This window comes from Rhizoctonia solani, chromosome 6, assembly GCF_016906535.1.
Source record: "Rhizoctonia solani chromosome 6, complete sequence".
Taxonomy (NCBI): domain Eukaryota; kingdom Fungi; phylum Basidiomycota; class Agaricomycetes; order Cantharellales; family Ceratobasidiaceae; genus Rhizoctonia; species Rhizoctonia solani.
Genome location: NC_057375.1, coordinates 1,423,148 through 1,439,229, shown reverse-complemented (window position 1 = coordinate 1,439,229; position 16,082 = coordinate 1,423,148). Strand labels below are relative to the sequence as shown.

General features: G+C 45.7%; 5 protein-coding genes across 5 annotated transcripts; 2 read left to right on the top strand and 3 right to left on the bottom strand.

Moving 5' to 3' along the window:
* Positions 1-1,695: 1,695 nt before the first annotated feature.
* On the bottom strand, positions 1,696-2,908 carry RhiXN_05885 (uncharacterized protein; the record flags this gene model as incomplete). Its single annotated transcript, XM_043325701.1, has 8 exons — positions 1,696-1,734; positions 1,784-1,854; positions 1,912-2,025; positions 2,055-2,128; positions 2,185-2,233; positions 2,283-2,497; positions 2,549-2,615; positions 2,668-2,908. The coding sequence occupies 8 exons, from the start codon at positions 2,906-2,908 to the stop codon at positions 1,696-1,698; spliced, it is 870 nt and encodes a 289-aa protein (XP_043181133.1).
* Positions 2,909-7,116: 4,208 nt separating this feature from the next.
* RhiXN_05884 (aldo/keto reductase family protein) lies at positions 7,117-8,711 on the top strand (the record flags this gene model as incomplete). The annotated part of the gene is made up of 10 exons (XM_043325700.1): positions 7,117-7,179; positions 7,235-7,337; positions 7,396-7,492; positions 7,666-7,749; positions 7,812-7,864; positions 7,929-7,999; positions 8,057-8,123; positions 8,180-8,316; positions 8,375-8,508; positions 8,564-8,711. 10 exons carry the CDS (start codon positions 7,117-7,119, stop codon positions 8,709-8,711), a joined length of 957 nt encoding a protein of 318 aa, XP_043181132.1.
* A 176-nt stretch (positions 8,712-8,887) lies between these two features.
* Positions 8,888-10,687, bottom strand: RhiXN_05883 (Fungal specific transcription factor domain; the record flags this gene model as incomplete). The annotated part of the gene is made up of 6 exons (XM_043325699.1): positions 8,888-9,097; positions 9,149-9,280; positions 9,338-9,847; positions 9,898-9,959; positions 10,236-10,530; positions 10,580-10,687. 6 exons carry the CDS (start codon positions 10,685-10,687, stop codon positions 8,888-8,890), a joined length of 1,317 nt encoding a protein of 438 aa, XP_043181131.1.
* A 709-nt stretch (positions 10,688-11,396) lies between these two features.
* RhiXN_05882 (uncharacterized protein) lies at positions 11,397-11,693 on the top strand (the record flags this gene model as incomplete). The annotated part of the gene is made up of 2 exons (XM_043325698.1): positions 11,397-11,543; positions 11,595-11,693. 2 exons carry the CDS (start codon positions 11,397-11,399, stop codon positions 11,691-11,693), a joined length of 246 nt encoding a protein of 81 aa, XP_043181130.1.
* Positions 11,694-13,919: 2,226 nt separating this feature from the next.
* Positions 13,920-14,674, bottom strand: RhiXN_05881 (Fungal Zn(2)-Cys(6) binuclear cluster domain; the record flags this gene model as incomplete). The annotated part of the gene is made up of 3 exons (XM_043325697.1): positions 13,920-14,027; positions 14,105-14,247; positions 14,437-14,674. The coding sequence occupies 3 exons, from the start codon at positions 14,672-14,674 to the stop codon at positions 13,920-13,922; spliced, it is 489 nt and encodes a 162-aa protein (XP_043181129.1).
* Between the last annotated feature and the right edge of the window lie 1,408 nt (positions 14,675-16,082).

Genomic DNA, 16,082 nt, shown 5'->3' with positions numbered 1-16,082 from the left:
AAATAGGTGTTTTGAATCCAAATGAATGACATATATACTTTCCCGATAACTCGATGTGAAACAAACAACTGTAATCAAACCAAATAATTGTAAGTTTGAGAATAGGCTTCTTGTGGCTAAGAAATAACCAGAAACATTTCGATATTGTCGTTTACTCTTTCAGCACCTAAGTTATGTTGGGCCCTTTGTCGATTGGAACTGTGCAAGTAAACATCTGTGTCCAGCGGCTCGGGTTTGGGCTTGTGCGTAGTAGTAAGTTATGGGCTCATAATGAAAGGATATAAAGCCTAAAAAGTCCCCCGGAACGTGGCAAGCTCCCCAGATATGATGCATGCAAACAACCTGGGAGTCTAATGAATAATATGTTGAGTTAGAATGAAGACACCGACATACTACCAGTTTCGTTAGTACCGACAAATCTGTACCGGCCAACCATCTGGTCTGTGCTAACTCACTAGGGACTAGTATCATCATTTGTGACAGGATCTCAGACACATGATGGGCTGTCCATTGGCTTAGGGATACTAGTTACATTTCCGAACAAATTGCTGTCACCCTCTACTTTACGTCCATGTGGGCCAGAGGGCACCCAGTGTCGTATCTACTACAAATACAATCACACTACAAGTCTGGTACAAGTTCACTGACTACATGTTGCTCGCATTTAGACGCACTTGTGCCTGTAAAAGGATAAGTCGTAGCTCGCGGGGACAAATCCTGATGCTATGGGACGCATCAAGTAGAATACACCGTCTCGTTGATTATATAGCTCATCATCACTCTCGGAAACCAAGCTAGATTTTCATAAAAGTCGGATTCTCTCGGTTATAAAAAAATACATGCATGTGCTTATTTACAGTCATGCAAGTTTAAGGAACTCGTTTACATTGATTACATCACCTATAGCTACGAACACAACCGTTGGTTGATTTCTGGGCATACTGTGCATGTATTGACTCCAGGAAGCAATAGAAGGCTGGTACGGCAAGTATGACAACGTGGTCGAACAAAGGTCAGAAATGTGGATGCTTGATACGACCAAACCGGATATAAATCCATACAACCCTGCCTTGTAGTTATGCCATGTGATTGGCCTCAGTATAATGCAGAACGATCCCTGTTCCGACACGTGGGTTCACCCTTTATACGGTCGGTTCCGAGATTTTCAATTAGCCGACAGCGTGCGGGAACTACCCTCATGAACTTACAAACAAATTGTACGAGAGGTTCGATGCTGAGTGCTCTGTTGGGTGCGCTATGGAAGTCCCATGTCATGTATGTGCATATAAGTATTGTATATCTACGAGTTGCCCAAATGTTCGACATTTTTATTTACCAGGCTATGAACAATCACCAGACAGCATTGATATTATGCGTTTCCAACCCCAAACTGAAAAAGCAACCAGCATTCCTAACATGCCATGATCATGATATACCGCATCAATATTCGCGGACTGTATGACTGAGACATCACGCGCATCTGTGACGCAGGCGAAACTAGATGAGAATCAAACCAATTCAATTTTACACTTGTAAAGTGATCACAACTAAACATATGTTAATTGTCCTAGTCTTATTAATCGATCTGACACAATAAGCAAAAGATACGACCACAAGTTATGTGCGTAAAATGAACACATGAACAAGTAAAAAAATCTATATAAAAAAATCTCCCCGTGGTGAGATAAGGCCCGTTTACACTGGGGGAGCAACAGGTGGCACGCAAGTGAAGCTCTGGCATAAAGTTAACAAGAGTGCCTTAATACAGACGCACAAAACTCACGACTATGGGGCTATCTTCGACACCGTAAGTTTCCTTGAAGATGGTTGCATTCCCAGTCAAAGTGAACAAAGCTAGTAACAATCCGAGACCTTAATGGCCGACCTCTATAGTCGCAACGAAATGCTCACAGTTGTTTTCCTGATTGGACCAAAGGATATATGCCGAGACCGAGGAGTCATCAGTGTTGACCCAGTGAGCTGTGAACTCTCTGCTTGTAGAGTCGTACGACCAGATTGCGCTTTCTGAAGCAACCGGGATGACGTCGTCTCACTGAATGAGTTGCTGGCTTCGTAGCTTGGTCTCGATCCCGGAGGAGTCTGAGTATTACCGGTAAGAATGAGGTAGCTGGATAAAAAGCCTGGGTCAGCAAACGATTGAATGTTCCTCGCAGCTCAACTTACTTGGAGCTGTTGCTGGAAATGTTCTCGTCACTTGATCCATATCCGGCAGCTACAACGCCCTTTAGAATAGCGTGAAAAGCGAAACAAACGACACTTACATGCACCCACAAAGGGATGAGCAGCACTCTTGCCATTGAGAGCAACAAGATCAAGCTGCTTAGGAGAGTCGCCGGAGTAGCTTGTTTTGACTTCAAGTGCACCGTCCTGTGAGTTCTGGAGAGGACCGTATTCTGCGAAGTCATTCCAGGCCGGGGAGACGTAACCAAGGCTTTCCCCAGTGGCAACGTTCTTGACCAAAATGTTACAGTTGAGGCTGTATGCAAATGTGTTAGTTAGACTCTTTTGTGAACTGAGATGTACATACGAGTTAGGAGGGGAAGGCGATGTCTCAGAGCGAGGAGCAGTTATCACTCGCGTACCCCTAGCGTGAGCTATGATCCAATCAGCTTGACGAAGAATGTAACATTAACAATGTATGCATACCAACACGATTGTGCACACTGCGGTTGGGATTGCGCTTCCTAGGGAGGGGAGGCAGACCTGCCGCGAATCGCTTTGCGTTGGTGATGACTTCTGTTGAGGAAGGCGAGAGTTCGTCCCATTTGACATCGTGGACGACTTCCTTGGAAGGATTGAGTTTGCGGGCGTCTCGTTTCGAGGGCTGTGCAACAACGGCAGTGGCAGCAACCGCGAGGGTAAGCAACGAAGAGAAACTGAAGTGCATCTTTACTAAGGAATGAAAGTATCTGAAAAGAGGGTGGAGGACACAAAGTCCGGAGCAAGTGCGTAGACGAAGAGAGGGGAGGGAAAATAACTATATGGCGTTCCAGATCAGCCAATTTATTATAGTGTATAGGCGCCTGTCCCAATTGCCAATTACTTCAGGAACATCTGTGACTTTTATTGTCTCATGTCTCATACTACATCTAGCGTGCTATCCTGCCCAGCCTTTTTCCCACTCCATTCCGAACCAACCGAGCTTTCATATAACTTACTTGGAGGACGATAATGTTCGACTGTATGGAAGCAGAGGCTGAATCCTCTTAGAAGCCTATTGAACAAGCACACCACATAGGAAATTTCCAGGGTAACCCTTCTAAAATGGAATATGGCTATAACCTGTGATAAATTGGCTTTTGGAGACGAACCAGAGTCTTGTTCGACGAACAAAACTCGGCGTGACCACAAGTGACTCAGCCCATTTGCTGTACAATACCCTGATTTAACAACCCTTGGCTTAACTGGCGACGCGATCAGTTCAGCATAGCAACCGCCCAAAAAGCAATACCCCAACTAAAAGAAATGCGTACGTGTTCATCAATCAACTGGACACATTGATCGAATGACACTGTTGTCGCTTGAACTCTGCCATATGCCCTGTAAACTCGTAAGAGAACTACTTAATCAAGGTATCTAGACCCGCATTATGCGACCGGGTGCCCGGTCGCCAACGCCCGACAGTTATCGGCGTAGATCCACGTGTCGTGATTATGAAAATTACGTGCTTCTTCCGTGCTGATCATGGCACTAGAAGTTGCGTGCCCGGGCAGGATCGCCATTGATCCTGCGAGCACGGACAACTTGGCATCGCCTTGATATCGAGAATTCAAATGACGTAGGGATGCTGGCGACTGTTATAAATGTAGGTGCTCTTGGGATATTGTAGTTATTCATACGACCAACTGAGTTGTTGCGGCAACACTGCATCTACACAATATCATTGTCCAGTGCGTAATCAGGCACATTCTTTGATGTGACCAGCTGCCAACACTACCAAGCGTAACACTTTGCCCACGGCTCTCCGACCGACGCGGGGAAAGATTTCACAAGGTACCCGCACTTTCAACCCGACACATAAAAGGCGATGAGTCTGGACAAAGCCTCCGATTGTTTCACCTCGTATCGGAGGTTCCCTGTCTTTATAGCGTTGTCGGATACTTTACCCAGGTTCCGACATTCGCTTGGTGCGATAGCCAGTAATGATTCCGAACCCAGGGCGGGTTTACCATGCCGCTCGTTCACTCTCACGGCTGCCGAATTTGAGACGTCGGCCAGAGTAAATCACCGAAAAGCTTGCTGTACATACGCGTACCTGTACTTGTCGAGCAACACCTGTCACGCGCGACCGCCTTTGAGTTTTCTTTTCTTCGTTCTATTTGACTGCTGCTGAATTACGATTCATCATGCATCGTTGCGTACCACAATATAGTTACGTAGGTAAATTTGATTGGCGGAGAAACATGGTTGTGATGTGAATGTACGTGTGATATAACTTTGGCGGGATGCTTGGTTTTTGGCTTGACTTTGGGTACACCCTCTAGTCAGCGCCTAAAGTTTGTGGGTGGTAAAATTTTGAATTACGACACGACACAATATCCTGTCTTTCTTTAAAACCGTCTCAAGTCGATCATACACCTATGTATACACGCATATTTGTCTCAGTTAAGCTGAGAGGTCGCCAGTGGGCATCTTGTATTTATCACCTATTATCAAAGTATCGAAATTCAATATACCCAAGAAGTATCATAAGGATGCGCGAACAGTTTATGTGTAAGTCTGCGTAATGTACTTTTTGTAATCCCAAGTACGTTTGTCAAAGCAGGAAGTCTTGGTCACATGACTTTTTGGAAAGTATATTCCTACTTTCGGTACCGTGGACCATCAAATCTGGATCTTCCGAGCTCGAGGCTATCCAGACCTCCTTTGAATATAAATCAACCTGGTGCCTTACGCCCACCACGTGCGAACGTTTCAAGCACTTTATTCCTCCAATGTCACAGTACTCCTTACCATCGTACTCCCCTGCAGGCTGGTACTCGCGAGCTGAACCTTTTCCTTATAATCAAACGTATAAGATACTTAGGGACAACTTCGTATTTAGTTTTACTACAAGTTCCTTGGCGGGATCTGGTATGTTGAGAAATAAAGACATCACAAAGAGCTTTTCATGATACTATCCTTTTGTTTTTAGAATATACTCTCACACTCTTCAGGCCAAATATTGCGGTGGACCGAACGGGTGATGTAATGATTCTCAAGATGGTCGATTGGAATGCCCTCGCAGGAGCAGCCCAGAAGATAACAAGGCTTCCTAAGTCAAGAACATGGAGGTTAGTTCGAGTTGATTGCTCAGTGGTTTAGCGATCAGGATTTAAAACAAGCTTACAGCCTAAAGGAAAAGTACTCTTGTGCCCCAAGTCATGGTATATACGTGTCTTCCCCCAATGGCATCCATATCATTAGTGTGTATGGGCGGGTAAAAGAAGGTTCCGAGTTGAGTTATCCAATCGGAAATTTTACTCACCTTCCGGACTCCTTGCGCTCTTTCTATATGTACTCAAGCGAGGTGTGGCCCAATTCCAGTCCCTATAAATACGCACCTACAAAAAATGAAGCGGTATTAGCCGAAATCAGTAGAGTAATCGAACTTAAAGTTAGGGGAGCCAAGTATTCGCTTGACGAATTAGATTGATTACTTGTATAGATCTCCGAGTCTCCGGTTTATATGTTTTGTCCTGCGTGGCTTGGAGTTTGTTGAGTTTGACTGTAGCCACTCATTTGTTTAGAGGCAAAGTGAATAGCCAAATCTTACTATTTCTTGTGTAGCGTGAAGGCGAAGCACTAAGAGCATACATTCGTTTTCAGCAAAGTCTTGAGCGAAATCTTGAGAATATGGAACGCACGCGGTTACACAATGGGGTGATGCGTAGGCTCCAGAAGCCTTGAATAACACCATGGTACCCTGGGACTTGGGTGCACTGGGAAGCACAACAATGGGCATCTGAGCATCCCGCGTGATTATTTTGCATCAGCTGAAGATTGATCGATATGTTTTGGTGCTGATTTATGGAAGCATCAAGCTGCAGGTTGTTATGCAGATCGACTTTGCGCCTACCGCCCCCTCTCGTACAATGTATTCTTCTCGATGACAACATTCATGTTGAGTTTCTGAAATCTGGGCAAAAGTAGTCGCCGTAAAGAGGATAATGTTTGGTCACATATATTACAGAGGTATCTTAAACATTCAACGCTTAAGTTTTTTAGACATATCAAGAGTATAGGGCAGGTTCAATCCACCTCTCACATTTGACTCTTGTGAGCTCATGAATGCAAGGAGGAAAAAAAACATTATCCGCGCATCAAATAGCTTATGCATACAGGTCAAGGAGTTTTGAATATTTAAAGTAGGTAGTTGAACGAACTAATATTAGCCTAGTTTTAACCCCTTACTCAATAAACTACGAGTGCAAGAAAATCGGCCAACATTTGGGAGGTAATAAAACAGACAAGTCAAAGCAGCCCATATCAAATTGATCGTGAAGCACCAATCGCATTGCATTTGATCGGTCAATGACTACACTCGCACACGCGTTCTTCTGCCTTCTCGGCAATGAATCGGCATCCATTTGAAAAAAAAAAACTTTCCGTAAAATCGATACACTTACACGTTAATCAGATATTATGTGTGTGTGCAAGTAATGAACTGGATACTTTGTATTAGTCTCACCAGTTGTTGGGAAGCCAGTTGGTATGATATGGGTGCTCATATCTGGCAAATCTTTTTTCTTGGATGAATCTGATTTCTAAGCGCAGTTTGTTCGCACCATCTTCCTTATCCGGTGAGAGCGCTGTAAGATAGACCGTATACTTGCCTCCCATCATTTCGGCATCATTTTCGTATAGCTTTTATAGGTTATATTACATCAGGGCATCTCTCATACATAGATCGTTGGCACAGTGACGCGTTACGATCATGACTCCTCTGAGTTTTCCGGCAGGCAGGTCGTAAGCTACCTCCACCTCCACACCTTGCTGCATATAAACAGTTAGTAACCTCCACACTTTGTTGCATATAAGAAAGATTTTCCTTCACCCCATCACTCACTTACCGATCCAACCACCACATTCATCATAACTGATTAATAAATTCCCATGGCACAGATTGCTACTATTGCCGGGGTTCCGGTCGTCAAAATCGGTCATGGCCTCATGTCGGTGGGTTCGTGTGTTTGTCCCGTAGGCTCCCTTGTATCTAAACCACTAGATGTAGATGACAACAAAGCCAGAGCCGCTTTCCGATGACCAATGCTTCGAATCAATCATTGCGGGAATTAATGCTGCCCCCTCGAACGCAAAAGTGTTTTTGAACAGTGGTATGTGCCATCCATACGCCAAGCATGTCACTTCAGATTTGAAAGATCCTTTCTTTAGGAGAGTTTTATGGAGTACCGCCCCATGTAACCACCAATTTAGAACTCCTGAACAGATTCTTCACGAAGTATCCCGAGCATGCCGAGCGGACTTTCTTGTCTGTCAAAGTGAGCTAACCAAAGGGCCTGATATGGTGTTACGCCAACATCAAGCTATTTAAACAGGGCGCACTAAATATGGATCAACATGGCTATGCACCTGATTGCTCGCAAGTTGAAACCCATTGAAGCTGGTATCCACACGTCTCTGACTGATCATGTTCATTCACAGGGAGGAAGGAATCGCGCGTAGCATCAATAATATCATCGAAAAACTTGGGCCTAACAAGAAGATAGATCTATTCCAGCCAGCCCGGTTAGTGAAATCATTAGATGAGCGTGTTCACTCAAATCTAATGGCAATTTGAACGAGAAAAGGATTGACCCTGAAATTTCCATAGAGGAAACCATGACCACGCTCAATAAATATGGTTGGTTTTTGATACGTTCATTGGTTTATAATACTTACAAACTATGCGTCTTATGAAATAAAAGTTGAATATGGGAAGATAGGGTCAATCGGCTTATCTGAGTGCTCAGAAGCCACTTTGGTGCGGGCTAGCAAGGTGCGTGATTAAATCCGCTGGCAAATGAATCAGTGACACCAAGTCGTCAACCACAAGGTCGGAAGCATTGCGGCTGTTGAAATAGAAGTCTCGTTTTGGTCATACGAAAAGGAAACGCGTAAAGGTGATTTTGGATACCCAAGATCAAGCGTGTGCGCATACATCTAACGCATACAACAGTAATTGCCGCAGCACATAAGCTTGGTACTGTTGTAGCCGCATATTCACCTTTGGGAAGCGGATTTCTGACCGGAGAGGTGCCGCAGGAGTTGCCTAAAGGTGATCTCCGGAACCGTTTCCCTCGCTTCCAAGGAGAGGTAAGGATTCTTAGCAATGGTTATTTTTTTTCCTAATCGATACTGATTCATAATTCAGGCATTTGAAAACAACTTGAATTTAGTCAATGCGCTGAAACAAATTGCTGGCCGGAAAAACCTGACCCTTGCCCAACTTTGTTTAGCATGGGTATGTTCACTTGGCCCGCATGTTGTACCCATTCCCAGCTCCACGTGAGTCGGCTGATTGGTTTCTGCCTTATTGGAACTCATGGCTTATTGATGCTAGGCGCGCGGAGAGAACTTTGGAAAATTTAGCTGCCGCCTCAGTAGCGCTCACGGCGGAAGACCATGCAGACATCAACTGTGCCGTTGAGCTGAACCCAGTGTCTGGCACTCGTTACCCCGAGTCAGGCATGAAACTTCTCTGGGGATAGACGTAATCCCATCAATCAGTTTGATAACAATGCAATGTATTCAATTGAAGGGGTATAACAAGAATTGCACAGCTTTATGTGTATTACCACCCAAGGTAACATGTAAGCTACAAATAGTTGAGCTTTGTCTAGAGCCTGGGTGCGGATGTGTGTAAAATAAGATAAAATGTTCCAGCCTAAGGTGCGACTGGAAGCACGGCTTCACGAGAAGCAAGATAGTCACTCCATCTAACTGGTTGACCATTGGCAGCCACGCCCTGCCACAAATGTTCGAGCACTGGAACAAAATCCCTTCCACGCATCAACCAGAGTCTTGTTTCTGAAACAGTAGACAATCGATTCCGTGCGAGTGTTCTTTGACTCTCACTCTGGGCACATATCCCGGCCTAAATCGTGTACGTTGATAATAAAATGCGACTCGGACCAGGGTGGCTTACCATCAGATATTGAACAAATAAAGGTACGCTTACTTTCGAAGACACTGGTTGCTTCACCATGCTGATTACTTCAAATATTTGTTGCGTGCATACTTGAACTTCTCCGTCATCTGATGGTCTACCGCACACCGCCTATAGATCGACGAGCTCAACATTGTATACTCAAGAACGCTGTAATAACGAACTTACCATATACAAGTAGACCAACAGTGCGAGTCTCCAGCTCTCTTGCACCGCAAACCACGCGCTTATCATCCAAGTTTCCCAAGATGCATTATAGTAGTCTGACTGTGCTTCCCAGGCTAAGAGTTGTTGCTCGAGGTCCTTCCAAGTTCGGGCCCCAAGCTGTTTGTCGCGGCACGCATTGATATCAGCGAGCAACACCTGGAATATGGCGGGTGTGCTGTGGCCCCACTCAAAAGGCACCGGGCAGCTCGTAGGAATATAATCAATAGTATCGTATTCTACTTGTTGGGGTAGCCCAAACGCCATTGCAGATAGAGAGTCTGTTAGTGCAAAATGTGAGAGCGCGTGGTGAGTTGAGGTGACGATTTGCCCCAAAGGAATGGATGTGAGATCTCGAGACTCCGACCAGAGCTTGGGATCAGCATAGACCATCTGTAGAAAAGTGGGTGTGGCAGTTCGGAGAACCTTGTATATGCTGGAGCTATGTCCCATCTTGGTTTTTAAAAGTTGGACCTGACAGCCAAGTGAGTGCAATGCGTATCATCATCATACCTTTGACTGACCTCCAAACAATTCCCTAACCGGTCGTACGCTTCACGAGAAGCAAGATCTTGGTCAGAGCGCCCTTTAGCGCTCGTTCAACGTCTCCAATCCAGCGATTATAAATTTGGCTCTGAGTTGCGTCTCCGTTTACGAAAGATTCACATACTCTGGCACATAAGAACATAACCCAGCGAGCGAAACTTGACGTTTTTAGACGGATTGAAATAGCTCGACGAAGCCGGTCTGATTGATCTTGGGCAGGTTTGAAATACGAAAGTTCCATCATCATTTCACCTGTTGGATTTAAGTCGTGCATTATATATACTTGGAAAATAATTGACGGGAAGTGGTCCCTCACCATGTGCAAGTACGTAATCTTCAAATGTAACACTGTGGAAGAAAACCTTTGGGTTCTCAAATCGAGCGCTTGGTATTCGAGTTGAGAGCGCAAACAGTTGTTGGGGTGACGGGTTGATGTGCGAATCGTCAAGTGTTGAGATGCGTAAAGAAACCGGTGGCTGGTCCCAGGAAGTCCACGCTTTGGAAGTCGAGGCGAGGGAATTTTTGTCGGGTTTATTGTTGAACGTTTCTTCGTGGCAAACACCAGGGGTTTTGATGGAAGCTGACGATGACGATGCTACACCATCTAGACTCTATTGGATTTCAGCGGATTATTGGACCAAAGATATAGGTGGCACGTACATTATAACGACCTTCTACTAACAGCGCCTCTGAGGAGTCACTGTTGTCACGACCAGTGGCAGGACTGAGTTCAGCTGATGAGGAAGATATTGGATTGCCGTGTTCCATAGATGGACTCAAGCGCTGTATCAGGGATCCCCGAGACTTGAGGCCTGCTGCCCCCCGTCTAATATGACCATATCCCAGGCAATCATATCCCCCCTTGACACATCTTTCACACTCTGGCTGACGTTTATCACAACGCTTGTGTCTACGGGAATTAAATTTGGATATTTTGTTTAGTCCTCGAACGAAAAACTAACCTCAGTTTACAAGTCAGACAACTCGTTCCTGCAGGCCCTGGGGGTGTTCTTTGAGGCATCGCGCCGGGGAGACAGTGAGTATATCAGGATTCAACAGGTGGTTTTAACGTATCTATAGTGTCGCCGCTCCCCCGAGGTTATCCAAGCAGGATGAGGCGCTGACTGTGGTGGTTGGAATCCAATTTCGGTTACTCATCAGTCTCTCATTAGCTCTAACGCCCGGCGCTCCTTTGGTCCTGTCAATGTACGACAACTCTCAGCTTAGGGTCTCTACGATAGATATCCTTGTGAAATTGGGTCCATTTCGGCCCGTAAACTATAGGATTCATTTATTTGCCTTGTGGATGTTAGCTACGGCTAGGTACACGTACCTATTCACTGCGTTAGTAAGCTTAGGTTCCGGAGTCACGCAATGCTTGCACTAAAGAAACGTTGTATGAAGTCATGATTTTAATTGGTATAAAATGAACATGTGAGTTTACTTGGCTATCAAGACCTCTAGGATCACTCTCATTATGGCTTCAGGCTACGTCAACAACTATATTCCTCCTCTACCAAAATCTCCAATTGTACTACCTGACCTAAGCAAGCCCTACGACGTGAATTTTTGTTTCCCTGTCAAACCTCTGGAGACAGATCGAGTGAAACTGGTCCCTTTTATCGTACGTAGCGCATTTGTACATTTGTATCTTATATCGATGATCGATTTACAGCCCTATCTTCACGCTGCCGCCTTGTTCAATGCAATCATCGCTAACCCAGAGACTATGCGCTATGCCGTTCTCCACGCCCAACACACTCGAAGAATTTGAAGTATTCTGCGAGGACTTTTTTAGACGCGATCCTGGCAGGTGTCTATATGTGGTTCTGGATAAAACAAGGCTCGCGCCCAAGGACGAAACGGACAGCGAAAAAGGTTTGGTAATCTCATATCCTTAGTGCATAGCCAAATGCCATAACTAGCGAAAAGCGCCCTGATGGGTACGCTCGATTATATCAACGGATTGCGCGAGCTGTCCACCGCCGAGGTCGCATTTGTCATCGTCTTTCCGCAATATCAACGCACCCACGTAAACACACATGCAGTGGGTCTTTTGATGCAGTAAGCACTCGACCCACCCAGCGAAGGGGGACTGGGTCTTCGCAAACTGCAATGGCAAGCTCATATAAGTAATATACCCAGCCCCCAGGCCGCTGAGCGACTTGGATCCAAATTCGAGGGTATCATCAGGTTGGCGGTGGGTCGCGGTTAGGTCGGGTTCTATGACTTACAAATTACTTCAGGTGGCAGCGACCACTTCCAGCTGGCAGAGAAAGTAGTGCGCCCTTCAGGTCAGATGATTCACTTGGACTCCCTGGTCGACACACTGCTATGTTGGCCATATGCTGGGATGATTGGGAGAACGGTGGGAAGGAGCACATTCAGAAGCTGGTAAATCGGAAGACTTGAAAATATAGGATAATTTCTATGACATAGCTAAGATGCCTATTAACCAGATTTTATGCCCTCTTGTAATCTCAGGGGAGGGTAAGATGTTACGAGAAGACATTTGCTTTCAATAACCCTTCCAGTTTTGGCCCCGCTGCTCTGTCACTTCCGGTCGTACCTTACTGTAAGATTTTCGTCGTAAGAGAGTACTCGTCACAGGGTTTGAGTACTCGTAGGTAGGAAGAAAACTTTAAGTACATGAGTGAAGGTGGAATGTTTTACGGTCCTGTATAGTGCACGTAGAATAACCGCCAAGTGCATGATACTCCAACGAGTTCAAATAATATCTCTTCGCTCAGAAGAGCTATATAGTATGCCAACAGAACCTATAGGTGAGCTTCTCGTGATTTCCGAGCCTTCAGAAGGTAGCAATTATCACATATGTAAATTCATCAGTCGTTGGAGTATATGCGCAATCAAGTTACTGAAAAGGGTCATGGCCCAGCTACTAGGGCAAATCTACGACTGATACGAGCTCACAATCCAACTACTGGAGTACCATTTCTCCGGTGTCTTTTATGCATTCGCTCCAGAGGACTGGGGCATTTACCCCTCTCACGCGTCTCTCAGTATTTCCAGCCAAAGACGCAGTGCCCACTTGCATTCTTATGCACTTTCGCCGCCGAAATAACCTATCAGATGACATAGGGCTGCAATGCACAGTTTTATGTTTGAATGGACTAAAACAGGGGGGCATTACGGATAATCCCTATGTGTATCACGTTAAAACAGGGAGTACTGTTTCTCGTGAGCGGATATAATCATCCCAAGTAATTGGGTGTCCGTTCGCTCCAGCACCGTGCCATAAATGATCTAGTACCGGAATAAAATCAGAGCCCCTCATCATCCAGAGCTTGGTTTCAACTGCGTCCGAAAGTCTATTCCGTAATATCCCGCTTTTTCTCGCTTTGTGCACATATGCCAACCTGTATGTAGGGTGCATCAGTATAGTTTATAGCAATGCAGACTTGGCAACTTACTATGAGATACTGGATTAAAAACGGAACACTAATCTTTGCCGCTTTTTGTTTCCTCACGGTCCCGACTACTTGTAGTATCTGTGTCACACACCTCTGTATCCGCACGTCGTCAGAAGGCAGCCTGCATACAGCCTTACATTTTATCTCTCAGTCACGTGCTATATTATCTTCAACTGCGGGCTCACCAAGTAGAGGTATGCGAGGAGTGCGAGGCGCCAGCTCTCCTGGACAGCCAGCCATGCGACTGACATCCATGACTCCCAGTCGTCGTTCCGTGCTATCCGGGACTCCGAATGAATCAGGGTATGCTCGATCTCTCTCCAGTCACGCACTCTAGGACTCTTGTCCCGACACGCATTGATCTCTGCTAATAGGATATGGAACTCCGTTGGAGTTCCGTGCACCCATTCGTAAGGAGAAAGACCCGCGGTAGAATACCAATGCTCGTATCATATTCGATTTGTTGTGGTAGCCCAAACACCATCGCACATATGCAATCGATGAGTGAAAAAGAGGAAAGCACACTGTGCTTCGAACTGATGACATTTGTGAGCGGGATTGAGGTCCCATCAGATTCGACCGACCAAAGGTTCGGGAGAGAGTATGCATGCTGTAGAAATGTCGGCGTAGCGTTTCGGAGTATCGTATAAGCGTTGGAGCTCTGGGTTAATGCAGTTCTGAGAAGTGAGATCTAGTTATTTAATACTAGTCATATATGACTGGAAGTAAAACAAACAAAACAAAAGCCACATACCTCAAGCCAGTCCCCATGCAGAACTTCTGCTTCTTGTGGGGTGGCACCTTGAATGAGCCTACGGTGTATCATGCTTTGGACATTTCCTATCCAACGGAGATGCAGCGCGGTTTGTGACTGATCCTCATTAACGAGTGCTTCCACTATTTTTATGGATAACAGCATGACCCAGCGGTTGGAATAAGAATTCTGAAGGCGCGAAATAAACCTATTGTACATTTGCATCCCTTGATTCTTGTCTAGCTTAAAATAGATAAGGCTAGCTAGATGCTGGACTAGTGGCCCCTATTGAACGATGAGCTTTCCCTGATAAAATAAAACAGCTGGCTTACAATGAGAAATAAGATAGGCCTCGAAGTCAGCACTGCTCAGATACGTCAGTGTAGGATCAGATGGGGAAGATGTGGATAGGGCGGAGCTGGTAAAAGACTGGGGTGGGTAAGAGAACGGTGTGGGTGCTGGTCTGTTGTAGCTATTGGGACCAAATAACCTCAGATAATTGCAAGTGGTAAGCGCCTCGATATCATCGCCTGGTCGCTTAACATGCGTCCCGGCGGCCGAGTAGGACATATGTGGAGACGGCGGGCTGAGTGAAAAGCCTGGCACTACCACCTCTCAGGGTGGTTTGTATTTGTTAACCTGTACTTGGTGTTAGATGATGCACATACCTGTGAATCCAGTAACGAATTCCTCTCAGAATATTTGACCATGCTACTTGGTTTTGGTTGCAATGAAAGTTCCGTAGGTAAAGATTTGTTGGAGAAGCTCTTGGCTTCTTGATTCTTTGGTATGATAGATCTAAGTCTGGGCGCCTTTGACGATCTTGCAGTAATGGGCCGATTGTGTTCATAACCAAGGCACTTGAACCCGCCTTCATCACACCTCAAACAAATTGGTTGACGTGTATCACATTTCTTATGCCTGTCGTAGTCATGTATAGCTTAACCTCTTCTTCAATGGCAAAAAGTGTCGACAAGCTACCTTTGTTTACAAGTCAAGCAACTAGTCCCAACGGGGCCAGGAGCGCTCTTCCGCGTCATTTCACAGAGTGACCACAACTATAAAGGCTTAGATGCGGTGGTGATACTAGCCGAATAAGGATAATTAAAATTCGCTAAGGGCTAGGACTTCAATGCCAAGTGACCTTCTGTACCGGTGGTCGTGCACTAATTGCGAGTACAACATCAGTGCCACAAGCGCCCACCGGAATTACTAAATCAAATGTAGCAATTATCATGGTCCAAGTATAAAGACGACGATTTTTGTTTAAGTACGGTATGTGGGAGCATAGTCAGATGAAATCGCTGGTTGATCATTGTTACCAACATGGGGTTAAACCGTCGGGTTTGCGTTTGTTTACAGACCGATTTACGACCCCCACTTTGCCATGAATCCTTGGTACAATCTTCGAAAATCGCTGATATCATTTTTATTCTCGTCAAATATTGTATCTTAGGAGACTCCCAAAATAATTGTCCCTCACGTTGTTATTTAGATATCTCGGGCCACCTTCGGGCCATTGTCACGGAGCCTCGTTTATCCTGTAGCGGACTCTACCTGTTGCACTTCATGTGATTATTTTTTGCCAGATAATGATGCTCTAACCAAAATGAGGTGGTGCGAAGTAAACCGCCGAGCCGTACGTACAACCAGGAAGCCGGCGCTTGCGAGATCACTGACCGTCTCACCGAGCAACTGCAAACACCCACCACACGTCTGACCGACATTGGACCGGCAGACGGGTCGAGCAGCGGGCCAGGCGTCTTTTATTCCCACCCACCTTCTATTTTACCGCGACATCGAGCACAGATAACTCGCCTAGCCCGTCAGTCGTACTCATGCTTCGGGGCTCCAGCTCGAGCGTTTCACCGCCTACTGGTTTGTACTCGACACTGGCGGCGGGGCCTCCCATGTAGGCGCGCCCGCATACATGGGTGGCTCTTGAGAGCGAGGGGCTCAGGCTCAGTACTCACTCTTT